General features: G+C 30.2%; 1 protein-coding gene across 2 annotated transcripts in view; it reads right to left on the bottom strand.

Moving 5' to 3' along the window:
* The window catches only part of LOC136977141 (zinc finger Ran-binding domain-containing protein 2-like), a 35,246-nt gene that overhangs the window by 13,134 nt on the left and 1,278 nt on the right, over positions 1–20,834 (bottom strand). For both annotated transcript variants that reach the window (XM_067272579.1, XM_067272580.1), the window contains exon 2: positions 9,326–9,378. In XM_067272579.1, the coding sequence (XP_067128680.1) occupies positions 9,326–9,378 (53 nt within the window). The remainder of the gene's footprint in view (positions 1–9,325; positions 9,379–20,834) is intronic.

The following is a 20,834-nucleotide window of genomic DNA, read 5'->3' as shown; positions in this document are numbered from 1 at the left end:
AGGGAGAAGAGTCCATTGTTATTGTAAAGCAACATGTTCAAGTTTATCATCATATATTTCTGCTTAAAATAGTGAATATTTGACACATTTTATATATTTTTTCAATGCTTTATACAATAATACATTAAAATAAGCAATTAGTTAATTTTTTCCTGCAATTACGGAATATCCAAAAATAATGAGTTTTCCGGTAAATTTTTCAGCTAGACGCTTTTGATAAGAAATCTTCTTGTCTAAGTAAAGTCAAATAACATGAAAACTAATAGAATTATGGCTCTAAAATGAAGAATATAGCAATTTTTTAACGCTTATTTACATTCTGATTTTAATCACATGGACTGGATCTTCGCAGGAAAATCCTGACCAGATAGGTCTAAAAAAAACTCTCATTTATTGAAGTTGATTCAGTCATAATATAAATTACCAATTAGAGTGTAATAGGCATAGAAACAAAAACTTTAAAACCAATTAATGGCAAAAAGATCTTTCATAGACTTACTATAGGGAGGTTGAGTTTCCCGGCAATATTTATTGGTAGAAAGTTTTAAAAATATATTTATTCGCTTAAATATTGTCAAATTAGCTAATTTAAGTGCATTAAATTAGTTAATTAGAGCTAAAAAACGATTTAAAAAGCGAATTTATTGTGATTGTTTACATTTTACTTGAAAGGTTGGAGGCGGGGCTTTTCACGGCAATTTTTTCCTTTCACAAGTCTGTGATTAGTTAAAGTAATGTCAACAAAGACAGAAGATACCCAATAAAACTGTATAAGAAGTTTTCCTTTGATTGTTTTCAGTCAACTGTATAGTTAACTGCGAAGATTTGCTGTAGAATGGTAGGGGGTCCTTTTTACCGAAATATTTATGGCCCAGGGGTGGTAACAAAATACTTATTGGCTTAAACAAAGTCAATTGACCTACAGAAAAGCGAATCAAAGCTAAGAACGTGGAAAACTCTAATATAATGCAAATTAATCGAATTTTTTGATTAATTACACCTAAAGGCGTATCTTGCATCACGAATTAACAGCAAGTCATGGTGACATACACCTAAGGGCGTATACCAGCATGGAAAGGGTTAAACAATACATATGTGTAACAAGTGATTTTAACAATTATTATTTTAAATATTAAATTTTTTGAAACAATAAATAATTTATTCAAATTTTTCAAATTTCTTAAAAAGATGAATATTTTGTGGCTGTATGCCATATTTTGTATATATTAATTTAAGTTTAGTTGAAGTCTTCTTCTTTGTTCTTTGTTCTATTGTTATATTTCTTCTAGAATTTTCTTTTCTAACCCTTTCCCCTTGGGTGATGATGACCAATTCTTAGCTAGCCCGGGAGGGGTCGCATGACCCATTCTGACCCACACCCGTATTTCATGATCGACTAAATCGTTAATAATTAAGTTTTACCGATGTGACTCACAGTAGCTTCCTAAATTTATTGTTATTATCGGAACATATCGCCGTTACTCAGTTTTTCAGAACGCTTTAACAGATAATTGCTCTTTGGGGTCATGGTGACCCGCAGCGACCCTTGACGTCTGCGTAAATTTGTATTGTTAATGTAATGTAAATAAAATAAATATAATTTTTCAAAATCATAAAGTGACATACCTTTTCTATGATAAAAATAACTTCTATCATCACTAATTGTTTCATGTTTTTTTAAATAGTTAAAATTTTTCAGATACTTATAAAAATTTTCCCCAAAATTTAATATGTAAATTCGAATGTTAATAAATAATTAACTAAGGCTTACAAAGTAAACATATATATTTATTAAATTACTAAACAGAATGAAAAATAATATTTAAAAGAAAAAAGTGAAAAAAGTTGAACTGTTAAAAAAAAAATTAATATCTAAAATGCGGGTCGAGGTGACCCACAGCGACCTCTATCAGTTGTTCACCTTTGCGACCTCACCCGGGCTAGAAAAAAAAAAAGGAAGAGAGGCCTAAGGGTTAAGTAGTGGAGAAACAGTCACTCTTGGTTTGGACTTCGACAGGGAACGACGTGAAAGGTCATGCTCCAGGTCACAATTGGCAACAACTGGGGATGAGAAGAGGATCTGAAAGACCAAGGAGTAACTCTATTGTGGTTATGATAGAAGCAGAAGCCCATACAAGACACAAAGTAAGATTGACAACAAGAAACCATTTTTCTTCCCAAGGAAACTAAAACTGGCATACCATCCAAGTCGTGAATTACTATGAAGCCTGGGTACCCAACTTTCTGCTAATCTCTATTTTTATGTATTTTTTCCTCTATACCTATCACCTTCTTTCTTCCCTAGTTTTAGTTTAGTATTAGTATGCAAGCCTTAGTTATAGTTAAACAAAATTAGAGTAAACAGTCTTTATTTTTCATCTGGTGAAAAATAAAGAATGTTTTACTCTGATTTTGTTTTTCTTATTTTGCAAAACCAGTCCTAAAGTATAAGTCCTAGTAGACAATTAAAATTATAAAAACTTAGTTATAGTTGTTTATGAGTATTATCTGTACAGATATATATGTTGCAAACCATCAATTGTCATTTTTCCCTTCTTTTTTTTTATCATTAACATAGGCTGTATTATAATTTTTTTGACTGAGGAGTTGGAATCCAAAAGAACCTTGTTCATAATATGCAAAAATAAAAATATATTTTTATGTTTCCTTTTTGTCAGTATAGGTACTTTTGTGTGAACATCACAATTTAAAAATTACTTAGCATTTTCACATACAGTTTTATTTAAAAGTACAGTTAAAAACCTCTTAATTAGGTACATAACAAATTATAAGCAGATGTGACTTAAAATTTTATAATTTTAATGTTGAAAATTAAGACTGGAATTGTATAGTTATGACAATTTTTTGACTCGGTTACATGACTTTTAACAATGAATCATTTAAATTAAGCAAAATATAATTTAATGGAAAACTACTTATAAATATCAGGTGATAAAAAAATTGTACAATTTCTTAAAAATTATAACATTTTACTCTGGAAAACAAGAACAATACAATCAAAGGTGTATGATAAGTTTGATAATTATATCAATAAGACCAGGCTTGTGTAGTTATTTACTACTGTTAAACAACTAATAACCTCTCTCTAACAAGATACAAATTTATATTTTTTCCACTTTCAAAAATAGAAAATCATTCAAAAGCATTTCCAATGTTTCATAATTTGAAAATTATTAACTTTGCACATTTTGTGCATAGTCAATAAATGTTCAGCAATATGAAACAATGATAACAATGACAAGAGATATTTGAAATGTGAAGGATGGAACAGAAGTTTCAAATAAGGTTATGAACACAAATGACTGAAAGTTTGTCATTTTCAGACAATATTTCAAAACATTGAAAATGTTTATTAAAAATTAATAAATAAAATATTAATTCTAAAGTAATAGCTTACAAATTGACAATATAAAACTCCTAAATCATGATCCAATCATTTTACAAACCAATCTTAAAATTCTTTCTTTGGCTTTTAGTCAAGTAAATTTAAAAATCAATATTTGTAAAACTGTATTGATGTGTTGGAGGTGGTGGACTCTGATTAGAGATCCACCACTTCCACATTTAGAAACATATTCTAAATTATGTAACTTTGATTAGTGATCTGGGAGTCATCTTTGACAATAAATTAACCTTTAAAAGAAGAAGATTAAATTAGCAAAAGACATATATAGAAAAAATAGCAAAATCTATCACAATCCACCGGGGAATTTTTTGGCACTTTTGTAAACCCATATCATCAAAAACTGTACTAAGGACAATACTTTTTACAAACTTCCAGTCTTTAATAGATTATTGCTTACCAATCTGGACAATGGCATCTCCTTGTTTACTAAACAAGGTCATTAAAGAAATACATAAAGTTTACTTCCTTTTAAACAAATTTTGCCATCTCCCTTACACTCATAATGCCGATGTCACAAGAGTCAGACGGGGACTACCCAATTTCAAAGAAAGAGTTAACTATTTTGACCAAATTTTAACCTATAAATATTTTAATAGCATCATAAACAATTACAGGCTTATGTTGAAAGTTCCTGTGATCTAGTTAGATCACAATCTTGTTTACATACACATTTTTATTGTTTAATATTAAGTCACAGATCCTTTTTTTCTCGATCATATGTCACCCAAAAGTGCCTCCCTCTAATGTCAAATTCATTTATAATTTATAATCATTCTTTCCAAAGTGTAGCCCGATCATTTACTTACTCTCTAGTTTGTATATTGTATTCAGAACTCATGATTGTCATAAAGCATTTATTCTGCATTGATAATGGTCTTAAATTTGAATAGGTACTATTGAGGAAAAAAACAACATGAAATACAAAATAGTTTCAATGAATTTAAGAAACATATTATAAAAACATATGAAATTCAAATAATAGGTACTAATAAAAACAATAATACCAAACACCTAAAGAAATTGAATGAAGAAAAACTTAATGTACTGTAGCTTCAGATGTTTCAAAATATTTAATGAAATGTATAAAAAAAATCTTGAATTCCGAGATCTTAATAATTTGATAGAATTAGTTTTCTAGGAACTACAACTTACAATGCAATGAGTTTTATTATAAAATTATGAATAATCAGAACTCATTAAACAAAATAAATCCTGTTGTGTCCAGGTATGCCTGTATGAAAAGGACATTATTCCCAGCTAACAGAATTTAAGTATGTTTCATTTGACTCTAACACTTACTACATCAACCTAACTATTAAATTTGATATCATAATGTAATAAAAATACAATTTTTTTAAATATTAGATTTTAAAACAAAATCTTTTAGAGAAATTTATGCATTCTTTTTATGCCACAAAATAGTGGTAATAATGTACTAACAAATTATTGATAATGTTCATCTATATTTCTTGACAAAATTTTAATACTGAAGGACTGCATTTATCAGATGTGATCCTATCCCATTTTGGTATAAATTATATAAATGCCTCTGTACAGAAAATACTTGTTAATTTGAACTCAGAAAGTTCGAAATCCTGTTAGTTCATAACTGTTCTTTTGTCCCAGTTGGGGATAAAGAGATCTATATGTTAAGGAATTCAGTTAGTTCAAAATATGACTACTTCAAAATTTGAAGTAAAAATTCTGTCTGAACTATGATATGCATGTATTAACTCATTCATTTAGATCAAAGTGCCTCCATGCTATAAGAGAACAATAGACTAAGAACAACTCTAATCTGGTCAATATTGCTTTGCTTTTATAGTAACACATTTTCAGATGTCACCTTACACATGGACTACCCTTTTTTTTCTCTTATGTCAAAAATAAAGATAGTTTTTGGGATTGCAAGATTGGGTTACAAGCAACAAATTGAGATATTTGTAGGATCTAGGCTACTAAATTTGGGCAACTTTAAAATAATTTGGACTGCATTTAGAGGAATTCTGCTTTACATTTTATAAAACCTATCCTGTAATCTGTGAGGTTTTTACTGAATACAAGCTGTTTATTTATTTCATCCCTTGAATTTTGAACTAACAAGGATTTCCTGTATAAGGCTTTGCATTATCTCAAAAATAATGGATAGATGATACCAGTTGCATTCAACACAAACACAGCATTTATCTTTTGATGATAAATTGTTCAATTGATTACATAACACAAATTGAAAATTGATTGTATGTTAACCAAGAATTGAATTACTTGCTACCGTATATAAGTCATTTTTCATTACACATAAAATTAATGTATTGTCAATACTTCAAAACTGAAGATAATATATATATGTTGATGTTGTACATATATGTTGTATCATCACTTGTGTTGATGGTAATATGAGCACTCTTCTAATGAGGGCAACAAAAGCAGCATCGACATACCATACAGGTTGGAAAACATCTGCCGAGATGATATGAGGCACCATGTATGGAAAACTGATAATAGTAACCCTTCAGGGAATCTATGTATGCACAAATCCAACAATATTATTGCCATGTCAACCTCTTTCTGATAAGTGAAGCTGATAGAGGAGTATACACTGGACCTCTATTGCTTTAAGTTAAGAAACATCTCTCATCTGTATCCTCCCATGCTATGAGAATATCATAAACATAATGCAAATACAACAGTGAGTAGTAGATGGCAAGCAGGAAATTAAATATTCTGCATTCAACTTCTCTCATGATCAGTTCTGCTAGAACAGCAGATAACAGGGAACTCATGGGGACTCCCTGTTTCTGTAAATAAGCTTTTCCTTTGAAATAAAAGTAGCTGTGCTCCACGATGAAGATCAATACATCATATATATATATATAGTATCTGTTGAGCACTAAAGCTCTTCTTGAAGAGTAGAGAATTGATAAGCATTACAGCTTTAAAAGTAAGCACCAAAGGGTACAAGGATATTATGTCCAATTTGAAGATGATGTATCCTCTGGTTCTTACCACACCAATGCCCAAAGTGATGGTGAATTTAGCAACCACAGATGAGGGAGTAACATAGGACAAGTCTGGGATCAGTGTGTGGAGAAACTTAACTAGTGCCTTTTTTTAAGAAATAGGTAGGATGGGACCTCTTGTTTACAAGCAGTTGCAATGGCCAGTCCACATTATGCATGGGACCACATAACAATATGGGACATTCAAGACACCCAGTTAGGACCAATATCACACCTGATAGGATTATGATTTTCCTCATTTTCCATAGGACCATTGGTGTAGGATCTTCACTTGTCACCAAGGATTGTGATTGGGAAGAAACTTGTTGGCCCTGAGGAGGAAGTCTTCTTTACACAGCACAAATTTCTTGTCCTTATCTGAGACTAGAAGTCTAAAGGGCCCTGGCAATGAGGTGCATTACTGTTCAGTAGTCTACACAATGTTTAAACATAGATACTTGTCTTGCCAGTGAAAGTTTTCCATTTGTGGTTACATGGTTGCAGCCTGGCAAGATTTGAGTGCTGCCAATGAGGACAGGATCAACTGGCAAAGGTTGGTGTTAGTAGAGAGATATATTTAGGCCCCTTTTGAATTCTACTGCAGTAGGCATGACTTCATCCATGTAATTGTAATATGAAGTGTTGACCACAACCTTGCATTGTTTGTAAGCCAAACATACTAACCACTGGAGTTTATTGTCTAATTTCTTTAGTAGTACTTGCATGGTTGATATACAATGAATTTTACTCAACTGATCATAAAATGTAGACAAATCACACACTTGGATAAACTGGAGATGCACCACATAGAGCTTGAGTTTGACTTCTGCAAGATATTTTCATTTGTTCCTAATCAGTTTTGCAAAGAAAGATCTTTCCACATTTGGAAGGGTCACTTGTAGACATGGTGGAAATGCCATGTACAGTACCTGAGTGAGATGCACTTGGAATAATGTTGTGTGTTCTGCATGGTAAAATAGTGATATACATCTGCTATCACACTTTTAACGTGAGTCTATATCCACACACACACTGCAAGACATCACATCATCTAGCAAAATCAAACTTTGTAGCACATTCATAACAGTTTTTAATATGTGTTCCATTTACATTAAAACATTGTATTCTATATATATACAGTAGAGCATCAATTATCCGACACCCGATCAACCATCACATCAGTTAACCGACCACGTTCTAGTCAAGAAATTCAAATGTCCGCTAGTGATGTGCTGCTACAAAATTTGGCTATGTCTTGGCTACTTTAATATTATCTTTGTTAAATTTTTGTGTGTTTTAGCTGGAAACACTGGCTAGACCACAAAAGGGAGGCCAGTATTTAAACCAGGCTTAATTTTCTATTTTTTCTTTATTTCTGTATTTATTTTGTCCAAAATAAAGAAATAATTTAACGATGATTATTATTTAAAAAAAATTTTGTTAGGCTTAACATCGATGAAAATTCAACGCAAAGTAGGTTAATAGTGATATACTAATATGCTTATTACGTGGTATATACTAATATACTAATACACTATACTAATAATGTATTTTTTCATACTTTTCGGTTATTCGTTTTTTCAGTTATCTGACCAACCTCAGTCCCCAATCGAGTCGGATAATCGATACTCTACTGTATATATGTATGTATATATGTGTGTATATATATATATATCAATGTTTATCTGAGTTAACAATTTAAATAATCAAAATGGTTTTGTATAATAAACTTCCCAAAGCCCAATACATTGATACTCAACCAAATGACTGCTGTAATTAATCGGGCTAGAAATACGCTATTATTAATGATTAGATATTAAGTAATTTGGTATTAGAGATAGATGTTAGATGCCATGTCTTATCTAAATTAATAATTATAATTTTTGATAATTTATTAAATAATTTAGAACTATTTGGAAGAAAAGAACTTGCCCAGAGCAATACTCGAACCTGCAACCTCAGCTTACTGTGCGGTGTGCTTGCCAGTTACACTACTTGGATCTCCAAGCAATTCTTCACTTTCAGATGTACTGTACTTACACTTTAGATATAACCATATACAGTTAGTTAAAGCACTGGCTGGGGACAACTCCTATGCCCAAATAAATTATTAAAATTATAATTATTAATGTAGATAAGAAATGGCACCTAAATCTACCTCTAATACCAAATTATTTAACATATAATCCTTAATAATAGCATATTTATAGCCCAATTAATTATGGCGATCGTTTTGTTAAGTAGAAAAATGTCTTTGATCTCTTAAAAGCTACTCTCAGCGTTTACTAGGTAAAATACCTTTTCAAAAAGAAAGAATATCAGTATCAGAACAAATATTATCTTGTTTAAATGTGGAACATTCCATAAATGGAAAGAGAAAAAACAAACATTTCAGAAGTTAGATCTTGTAATTAAATATCCATTCTGCAGAATTTAAATAACTTGTTAGTAGAAAGCCACTGTAGGATATGGTGAGATGGATAAAACAAAAATTAAAATAAAATTAAGTAAATTAAAAAAAATTATAAAATATTTCTTTTTTATTTACTTAATATAAAATATATTAAAATTCAAACATAGCTTTCCAACCAGTAGAGATAAAGTTTCTGTCTTTATAATTGATGCATGTTGTTTTCTTTTCAACCTCATATATTTCCAGTTGTTATAATGGCTTTACATCTATTTACTATCTACTAGTATATTTTTTGTGGGATGGATTAGAGTAGGCAGCTTCATTAAACAGAAGGATTTAAAGCAAATGTGGCCTGGACTGTGGTGTGCAATCCTTTCTTTATATCTGCTAGATATGCACCTATTCTTGAAACTTTATGCTCCCTCTTGTCAAGAAAATGTAAACATCCAGATTAAATGTTATTTATATATTTTTAAAAAAGCTTACCTTTTCCACACCTATTACAGGTAGCTCGTCTAGCAAAATTTACATTTCCACATCTAAAAGAATAAAGTTATCCATTTTAATAAAAATTATTATTATTTTTGATTATTGATTAACAAAAATTAATTATAATTAAATTAAAAGTCAACCAAATCTTAATCTTATGGATATGTTGTTTAATAATCTTTATATATATAATCGAGACGAGTTGATAATAATAATAATAATAATAATAATAATAATAATAATAATAATAATAAGTTGACAAAACTGCGTCAAACAGCTGGTTAGCTCGGGGATGCCTCTTTGGGGAGACGGAAGGATTCATGATTGCCATACAGGATCAGGTCATAAATACTAAAAACTACAGAAAACACATACTCAAAGATGCAACACTCACAAATGACACATGCAGAAAATGTCACATCATGCCAGAAACTATACAACACATCACCTCTGGTTGCAAGCTCTTGGCACAAACAGATTATTTACACAGACATAATCAAGTAGCAAATATAATACACCAAGAGCTTGCAAGGAAACACAAATTAGTAGACATCCACGAACCATATTACAAATACATTCCACAGACAGTATTGGAAAACAACACGCACAAAATGTACTACAACAGAGCCATAATCACAGATAAAACAATTTACCACAACAGACCAGACATCACACTCATTGACAAACACAATAAAATCACATACATTATAGACATATCCATTCCAAACACTCACAATATACAAAACGCATGCACTGAAAAAATTAGCAAGTACACAGAACTCGCCCAGGAAATAAGGCATCTGTGGAGGATGGATAGGGTGCTTATTGTACCTGTTGTTCTCTCTTCTACAGGCGTCATACCACACACACTACACAAAAGCCTGGGCACATTACAATTGAATAGAAACACATACATCACACTACAGAAGGCCACTATATTGAATACATGTCATATTGTGAGAAAATTCCTGAATACAGACACACACACTGATACACTTCTTTAATTTCTGTTTTGGTTACTTGCCTTGACTTTGGTCCGGCATAGTACACAGCCACCGGTGTTAACCGAGTATCTCTCACTTAACCCAACATGATAATAATAATAATAATAATCAGTGCAGAGCCCAAACGGTTAGGAGTTGAAAGTTGAAATTTGGTACACAGTTAGGGTATGTCACGAGAACGCACACTAAGAAGGGATTTTTCGAAATTCCTCTCCACGGTGGAGAGGGACAGGATTAAAGCTTCTATATACATTATCGAGACGTGTCCAAACGGTTAGGAGTTGAAAGTCGAAATTTGATACACAGTTAGGGTACGTCATGAGAACGCACGCTAAGAAGGGATTTTTCGAAATTCCTCCCCACGGGGGAGAGAGACGAGATTAAGTATTAACACTTCCATCAACAATGGAAGTGTTACGTAACAGTGGAAGTGTTGAGAGAAAGTGAAGTGCAAGACGCAGATGCAGTTTTTTTCATTTTTGCAGGAAATCAAAATATTTTTAAACCCAACAAAAATTCTCTAATTAGTCTGGAAACAGGGGAACCCAATTCTTGCATTCTGTGAAAAGGTTGACTATAACGTAATAATCTTAATCTTCGCTATCGTTGCTTTTGCCCGAGCAATGCCTGGCCTATCTGCTAGTAGTTATATAAAAACTTCAACTTTATACATAAAAATAAAATGATAATTTAACATAAAAAATTCTTAGCATGTATTTTTTAAAACTGTATTTAAAAAAATGTATTCATAATCCAGGAAAATCTGAAAAATTTAATGACTTTTCTATAATATTATGTATAAAATTATGTTTAATATAAATTGTAGATATAAGTATGTTTGTGAGAAAATCTTTACCTATTAATATATCTATTCGTATATTACAAATACTTTAATATTTAAAAATACTTATTGACTCAGCTAACCTATAAGGCTAGGCCTATTTATAATTCAACTCAAGCTGGAATTTCAAGTTCACTAACAGTTGCTAGCATGGTTTACTAGCAGTAACAAATTCATTGCAGTATAGTATTGACATAAAAATTCAATAATAATATCATTCAACTTTAGTATTAGGTTGCTAGATAGATCATCATACAGTTAACTCACGATAGAAATGGAAGTAATTCAATAAAAAAAATCAGCTATGTTACAAGCAAAAGCACTTAGCACTTAAACAATAATTAAATCTGTTTTCTTGCATTTGTGTTTTAACACCATATTCAAATTTTTGAATTGAATAAAATTACATTAATTGGGAAAGGATCAGAAAGTAAATTTACAAGTGCTATTATTTGAAACACCTAACTCTGAAATTTAAATACTGTATGCACACACATACATGCATTGTATATATGTATATATAGGGTGTCCATAAATTATTCACCAGATTAAGAAATTTGATTAAAAAAAAGCAAAACTGAGTCAAATTACAAGAGAGCAAAAAATTTCACACCAATAGCCAGAAGAGTAAGATAGTGCCCCTGAAGCTTCCAGAATCAACTCTGGGAGGTAGAAAGCTTAAATAGCATGATTAAAAATGTTTGACTATTAGAAAATTGGGCTTCAGTTATTTGTTTGTATCTATTAATTTTAAGCTAGGACTAAATAAGCAGCACACTTAACTCCAGCAATAAATCTTAAGCTAGAATACAATCATAATATCTATGATCATTCTGTCTTTATAAAGTTATGGAAGATTAAGTGCCAATAGAGATCCATAGGTGACAAATATTTCTGATCAGACAATGTAAGACAAACTCCATTGTTGTTGTTCTGTTTTTCTCCAGATGAAAAATTTATAAATTCTGAGAAGGGAGTAGGAAATACCAATTACATGTATCTATCTTCTCTATATATGCTTAGGGGATAAAAACCATCATTGGGCTACAATTTGAAAAAATTGAATACCTATAAAATTCCCACTGTCATCCATCTGTCTGTCTTTCCTTAATCTCAAGAACAGAGTTAGATAGATGAAAGCTGTGACCAGATATGGAAAGATTAGGGGCAGGAGGCTGTGGTTAACTATATACAAATGTCTGATGCAAACTAGAAGTTATGTTATTTCAAAAATTTTCCCCTGAAAGGAGTTAGATGACTAGCATGACTCTGTTACTAACAGGAAAAGTATGATGTACAGGGGCCTGCTAACAGGAAAAGGATGTACAGGTGAAGAACACTACTAATTTGATGTTAAGAGCATATATTTTAAAGTAAATAAATTAAAAAACATGATTAAAAATTGCAGCTCAGCATTCTACTTTTTATGTTCATAACTATTTGAACAACAAGAGTGTTTCAATTACATTGTTTTTGGTCTTGTTTATATACTATAATAGCCTTGGTCCCATTTAAGTATTCACAGAGAAAATAAAAACTTTTTTCTTTAGCATAACAGTATTTAAGATATTTGCAAATATTTACTCTCACTGCATTGTATTTAAAATTCAGATGTTTCAGAATCCAATTAACCTTACTTAAGTTACATACAGAATAATTTGTTTTATTAATTAAACAATGAAAGGTTCAGTTTATTTATAAGCTTTGATTTAAAAAGTAATTTTGGGAAAAACATATCCTAAAAACCAAGGTGGATTAAATTTATTTTTTAAAAATTAAGAAGATAGTATTTAAAATTATGTAACTCAAAGGGTTATTACTAAATCATATGTTATTGTTAGATGAAAATTGATAACTAACAATTGATGATATTAAGCTTTCAAAATATAAACCATTTGTTTTATCTATGAAAAGTCATTTAAGATTAGATTTTTAAAAACCATCTCTGAAAAAATAAAACACTGTAGAGTTCTTTTACTAATTCCTCATATTAGTAAAAGAACTCTACTCAAATTACTTGTCCTGACTGACTGATTCATCATTGCCCAGAGCAAACCACTGAACCTAGAGGTGAAATTTGATACATAGTTAGGGTACATCATAAAAATGCACACTATGAAGGGATTTTTCGAAATTCCACCCCGTGGGGGAGAAAGAGAGCATTAAGGCTTAACCTGAAGAATGTCTTCTACTGTACTATTTTAGATGCAATTTTTTGTTTTCAACTATGTTTAGTCTTCATTGAGTACTTAGGTGTATTAAATTGATAACATTTCAGACATTTTTATAAATATTTTTATATATTTTGATTTTTTAACTAAATGTTTGAACCGTTTTAAATTCGAATTTGTTATTGCATATCGGTTTGATTATAGAATAATTGTAACATTCCAGAAAATTGATCAAATTGAAAACAGTTTGTTTGATTCTCAGCAATTCTCATCATTCTCAGCGGTAGGTGTTATATAACAATTACTACGGTTGTTGAAATACTAAATATAAATGGTGTTTGTTTGCAAAATCTGCACGGACGAAGTCGCGGGTAACAGCTAGTCTTTGATAGTTTTAATGAATAAATAATAATTATTGCAATTCATTTTACTATTGTCACCTAATTCAATATTTATATTAAAGTCTATCTGATCACTGGCCATATGTATATTTAGTTTTTAAATAGTATGTTTATTAAGTTGGCATTCCAAAGTTTTGTTGACATTATAATCTTTTTCTAACATCTTACCATAGAAACTAGAGCTGTAGAGTTGAAGTCAGAAGCAATTTTGAATGCAAGTCGTAGTTGGTTGGTACATCTGCACCAACTCCAACCTTCATGTAATCAAACTTACAGTCCTGGAAAAAGTTTGAGACCACCTGGGTTTTCAAACTTTCCATTAAAATCAATTGATATCCTGTAAATATGTTGTTGTTTAGGTATTATAATAACCATAAACCAAATATAAATAAAAACTTTTCATATTTAAGTAATTCAAAGACAAGTAATTATTGCTTGCAATTTGTCTGGAAAAAGTTTGAGACCAGGATCAAAAATTTATATTTTTATAACATTCTAAAATACAATAGACATTGTAACCTAATTTGTATACATCCATGTTGTGTGTTTTCAATCTTCAACAAAAGTCTGATCTGGTAAAACATTAGCAGATGAAGAAAATGGCAAGATGCATTCAGAGACTAGGAAATTAGAATGTTCATTACAGGCCTACTAGAAAGATCAAGATGATAGTTTGCAAGTACTTAAAGGACACTGACAATTATGGCAAAGGTAAACATTGTGGTAGGCCAAAAAACTTTCTGCCAGAGATAATAGGACAATATTGAGAGCAGCTACATCCTCTGATATGCCATCTAGTCAGTGTTATAGGTAGCTTTTCTACAGCTACCTATAACACCAAGAACAATGAGATATATTCTGCAAAAGTCTGCAAATCATCATACATTAAACTCATAGCCAAAACTGACAACCTCCCATATGGAAAGGTGGCTAGACTTTGCAATGTGTTATGTTGATTCCATTCAGATTTATGGAATCTCACAGCTTTTACCAAAAAGAAATTTAACCTGAATGACCCTGATGATGTGCAATACTATTAATGTGATGTACTGTATGTTACCAACTCCATATTTTATCATGTTGTGTAGAAAGTAGAGGATCTGTGACAGTATAGGCAGCTTTCAATCATCAGTTAAAATCAGTTATTGCTTTCATTTCTCCTTGTTGACAATCAAGATACGTTGGGAAATTATCTTCTATCATTCAGAGATGAAGCAATGGACAAACATTTTATTTTCCAGCAGGATAATGCTCCTATTGATAACATTGCTTCAACAATGGCAAAGATATCAATGTTTTGCCATGGCCACCATATATCCCGGATTTAAATCCAATAGAAAACCTTTGGGGTGATTTAGTATGAGTGATTTATGCCAATGGAAAACAATTTTTAAAAATGCAGCTTAAGGTAAATGATGTCACTGACACCATTGCAATGTAAGTGATATTACTGAACTAAAATTGATAAAACTTTTTGTATGACTAATAGTTAATATTTCTGCAAATTAAGTAGCCTATACTTTCTGTCAAAACATAAAGAAAACCTATGCAAAATTTCATCTGGATTAAATAAAGACAGAAGTTATATGGAATTCACCCACCCACACACATTAAGGCTACTATATTATACTAATTATAATAATAATAAATCAATATCCAAATTCTTTTTTGATTTTCTGTACATCACATTTCATTAAAAACTTTTCGATTGTAAAATTTTTCTTATACTTTGTATTATGGAAAGCTAACATTATTATTTAAATACATAAATAAAATTTAAAGCTACAAAATTATCTTCTTGTTTCGTCATTACAAAATGCCAGTGACTTCCAAAAACAATTTTCAGTTACAGAGACAATCTTTTATTTGAGGTTACACCTCTGCAATAAAATGAAAAATGGATTTAAAAAAATGTCCTCTGGTAATTATGCCATTAATATAATTTATAATAAAGTTTATTAAAATAATTTTAATGAACTTTATTACAAATTAAAATGGGATTGGTTAACGAACATAATCCGTTCCAAGACTGTTCGTTAACCGAGTATCGATTTACTATAGATTTCTATGGGAATTTGATTCTGGAGATCCCAAAAAATAAAAAATTATATACTTTCATACTACGTTTATTTATATGTAATAATAAAAATACATATATACGCAGTCTTGCATTTTTATTAGTCATGTTTCTTCCGTTTGTGGGGGTTAAAGAATCTGTCTAATATTGATTGCTTTTCTCTCTTCAGAATTTTTCAGAAGTGAATAGCATTGTAATTGTAGAGATCCCCAAGCCTATTAACCTCAACCTGGTTTGGATGCCATTCTAAGACCATTGTTCTGACATCCTCCCACTTCTTCAAAAGATGTTTAATAGCAGATATCAGTATTAATAATCTTTTTCAGAATAAAACATATCTCACTGAGTTTCTTGGCATTCTTCTGTTGTTAGATCAGTTTCAGGTTCCATTATGAGTTCTTCAATGTTCTTTATTTCTCAGATGTGATTTCCATTACTCCTTCAGCTACTTGACCCTCCTTGATTATACAGTATCTTTCTTCTGCCCACTCTCACCTTTCGAAAATAAGAACCCAACGCAAATTTTAACAAGTGCCTGCCTGACAGTCTTGCGAATACTATTAAAAAAAAAATTGTTTCTGTCAGAAAAATAAAAGACTGCAATTACAAGGGAAAGTTTCACAGTTTAGAGGAATACTATCTGATTAGTATATACTGGATTGAACGAAAAGTTTTGAATTGTTGCCTGAAAACAAGGGAAGACCAATCGATATTCATTATTTTATGTTGCTTCTTCTTGTGTTTGTTCTGTGAGGTTTTGTCTGAACACAAAAATCTTTCGCAAAAGTGTTCGTTATCCAATTTGTTCATTAACTAAACTGTTCGTTAACTGATCGCTCACTGTATAATTATTTATTAAAAAACTTTATTATGAATTATATTAATGGCATAATCGCCAGAGAATATTTTCATTCATTTTGCATTTTATTGTGGAGGCATAGCTTCAAATAAAAAGTTATCTCTGTAACTGAAAATTGTTTTTGGAAGTCACTGGTGTTTTGTAACGATAGAACAAGAAGACAATTTTGTAGCTTAATGTAAATTTTATCTATGTATTTTAATGTAAATACCATCGGCCAAGATTTGATTCCAGCATTTTCAATACACATAAACAAGAATTAATACATCACATTTACACTTAGAAAATAAAAATAAATATGTGATAATTATAGTTTTGTATACCATGCTAATCACAAAATGAAAGCCAGAATGTCTCATATAATTCTTGTTTTTTATGTGTATTGATAATGTTAGCTTTCATTAATACAAAGTTTGAATATTTATTTAATCAATTAAAATTTGAAATGTAAAATATTCCAAAAAACAGTTCTGTTGATAGAACTCAATTCAACAAATACCTGAAAAATTTAGTTCTGGAACATTTGGCTTCCAAATTTTGTTTTTATTAGATTAAATAATCTGAAAGAGACTTCTCAAGGTTTTGTAAAAGCATACTAACTGTTAATAACTACAGTGCAGTCATAACCATAATAACTTACATAAATTTATATCTATACAATATTTTATAATACTGTTCTTTAAACTGATTACTCTTATTTGCTTACTTAACAGAGCAAAATATTTTGGTATGTTCTCATTTGAAAACATTGGCATGCCATGTAAATATTTTTGTAAAAGATATAAAACCAAGATATAATATTTTTCTCTTACTCTCTGTACAGAGTACACAGTACACAAATGAAGAGAGACATACAATTTTTTTTATATTTTCATTTTTTTATGAGGGAAGAATTCATTATCTGGGAGAGTTCATTATCATTAATGTTCTCAGTATGATCTGACAAGTTTTATTGCATCATTTTTTGGAACGAAGCAAAAAATGTCAAAACATTGCCTAACTTTAGAAGAGGCTGTCCAGTTTTTGGATGAATTATTTGACACATTGAATATTGAATTTGTGTATCTTACTCCTCAGAAGAAAACAGAAATATTACCAGAAAATAACGGCAAAATATAATAAAACAGAACAGCTGCTGCTAGTTGATTGTAAAACAGCTAAACATTTGGACCTGATGAAAGGATCCCACATCCCAGAAAGTGCTTTATCACATTAAAAACTGGACTCCTTTAAATAATTTAAGTTATTTCTATTTCAAGTTTAACCATGGAATCATCTGATTCAGTTTCATAATTATTTTTTAATTGATGACAATGTAACCACTGATAGAAGGATATAAAACACAGAGGTTAAGTTCACTAAACTTCATAACCACATTGACATGAATAGCACTATTCATAGTGAATGAAGAGAACATAAATGAAACAAAGAAAACAGAAACTGAAATCTATGAGCCATGTAATTGGAGAATGAAGAAATTGTGTTTTCTTGATCAGAATATTAAATTCTTGTAAAAGCAGTTCAGTGCTTGTTGTATCAAGTATCCTCTCATAAATGGAAAAGCAGAGAAGAAAAAAACTGCTCATTAAATTTAATTGTTATAAACCAAGTACAATACTCATAAATAGGAGTCTTGTGTTGAAGTTTCATTGTATAATCAGGTGAGTTACTCAGTTTTAATTTAGTAATTGTTTTATTTTAACTTACTTGATTTGAACTTTCTGCTGTAGAAAAGCATCCTCTACAAATATACACTAGCAGTAGGAAAGATTCTTTTGAGTTTTTTAAACTGTCCTCAATAAAGTTATAAAAATATTTAAATTTTCAAGTACAGTTGAAAAAAAATACAGTTTTAGGAATCACATATCAAGAAAAATGTTAACATTTCATTACACTTCACAATTATATAACAGAATCAAAACGTTACATGTTAGAAACTGTTTTCAGAATAATTGACCAAAAGCTGTAAGCCAGAGGCGTAGCGAGGATGTCAGCCGCCCGGAGCGGAGGAAAATTTCGCCGCCCCCTTATTTAAGTATTATTATTATTTATTGTGAAATTTTGCCGCCCCTGCCGCCCCCACTACGCTACGCCACTGCTGTAAGCTTCAAAGGAAAATTGTTCCTTGCCTCTTAAAGAAAATCTAAGTTTACTCCAAAATCCATTAAGCCTATGATTAATAAAATAGGTCTGTATTCTGACATTACTGTGATATTAATACAGTATTAAAAATATTTAATAATAAACATGTTTTTATTAATATTGTGTGTACCGTCCTTGTAATCCAAATAATGATACTGGTAGACGATCATACAGCAATGGTTAGGGAAAATTTTCGTTTATTTACTCAAATGCATTTCGGGTTGGTTTATCTCCCAACCCCTCTTCAGTGCTGCACAAAGAATACAAAATACGATAAGGTTTCTGACAATATTAAACATCACGTAAATTGGAATACAAGTATAAACTTACATATCATACATTGGCACACTTTTACAATTATTTTTCCATATTTATTAAATGTTTTTTAATGGTACAGTGGAAACTTCATATTCACAGTATGATATTTACAACTATTTTTCTCATATTTGTAAAGCTAAAATTCATTTATTTGTGAAATTATTAACAGAAAATAATGTAATAATAGATAAAAAGATAATTTAATAATTTTTTTTATACTTTTGTCTTAACTGTAATTACAGCAATTTGTGCTATCAATTGTTACACTGTACTTACTACTGGATAATATTTAGTAGTTTCTAATGCTATTATAACACATGAACTTATGCTAGTAGTAAACATCATGTTTTATATTGATATGTATTATGAATGTCAGCACTGTGGTTTTTGAGTGGGTTATAGTTAATTTTTCTTTTATCTTTTCAAATCAACAATTTCATCTAAGTAAACAGACTTTAGTGAAAAATTAATAAAGAAATGTATTAGCAGAGTGATCAAACATGAAAAATAATAATAAATTTACTTGCAAGCACTTTTGAGTCATAAACCCATCAGGCCTCTCACATTTGACCGGTTACAAGGACAACAATTTCAAATATGAGAGGCCTGATGATGGGTTTACAACCTGAAAGCATGCACATTGTTTTTATGTTTGATCATTCTATTAAAGAATTCTTCCATTAATTTGTTACATATAAATATTTATCTTTTATTTCCTACAGAAAAAATATCAAATACATCAAAGAAAATAATGTTCCTTGTTTGTTAAAGACAAAATTAAAGTGCTAAATAGTTTACAGGTAGGAAATTCAGCAGATTCATTCTTTAAAAGTAAATGAATCTACCATTAAGAAACAAGAGACAGAAATTAGAAATGTGATAGCAAAACTTTGTATAAAGATGTATTTTTATTTTCTAATGATATATTTTTTTCAATCTCTAAGCTTAATTTTTTTTATGTATTTCTCCTATCCATGTTTATGGAAGTTTTGTAGAGCAATCTTTGTGAATGTGTAGTTTCTAATTGTAAGAAATTTTGAGCACCAAAAACTTTTTTAAAATTTATATCAATATGAAAACATCAGCAAATATTAAATGTTTCTATTTGATGCTATCGTAATATAATCAGAACACAATATTTTAAGAATCCCTCATTAATATCTACCAAAAAACTGCATAATTTATAAAAAAGTTTAATATTTTCTGATATGCATAAGCAATCATCTAGCTCAAGTTATTAATATTAAGAAAATTACAGCCAAATACTTAATTACCAAATTTATTTGGACATGTTTAGACTATTAATTTGATCTATTATATAATTTGTCTAATGGCAGACAGTTAGATCAATATCAATTCTTAGAAAATAAATAATTTAGAATAAAGTAGATCAACCCAGAATGGTATGCAAGAAAACAATGTAAACCCCACGTTTCTGCATACCATCCAGATGGATTACCAGTTAAAAGCTGCCTAGACCAAAGAAATTTGGATGGAGGTTCTAGTAAAGTAATTTATAACACATATGCATGGTATGCAGAAGATGCAGCCTCAGTTTGCATCTAGTTTATTCTAAAGTATTTAATTTATAATTATTAATATTGATACAAGATATCAGTTTGTCTAACTTTCAAGAAAACCAGTAATTAAGTATTTAATAGTTTAAACTACCACTTCAAATTATTTGTTTAAA

This window comes from Centruroides vittatus, unplaced genomic scaffold (genome assembly GCF_030686945.1).
Source record: "Centruroides vittatus isolate TY-2023 unplaced genomic scaffold, ASM3068694v2 contig_446, whole genome shotgun sequence".
NCBI classification, from domain to species: domain Eukaryota; kingdom Metazoa; phylum Arthropoda; class Arachnida; order Scorpiones; family Buthidae; genus Centruroides; species Centruroides vittatus.
Note: the sequence above shows the minus strand (reverse complement) of the source record. Positions and strands in the feature narration are given on the sequence as shown.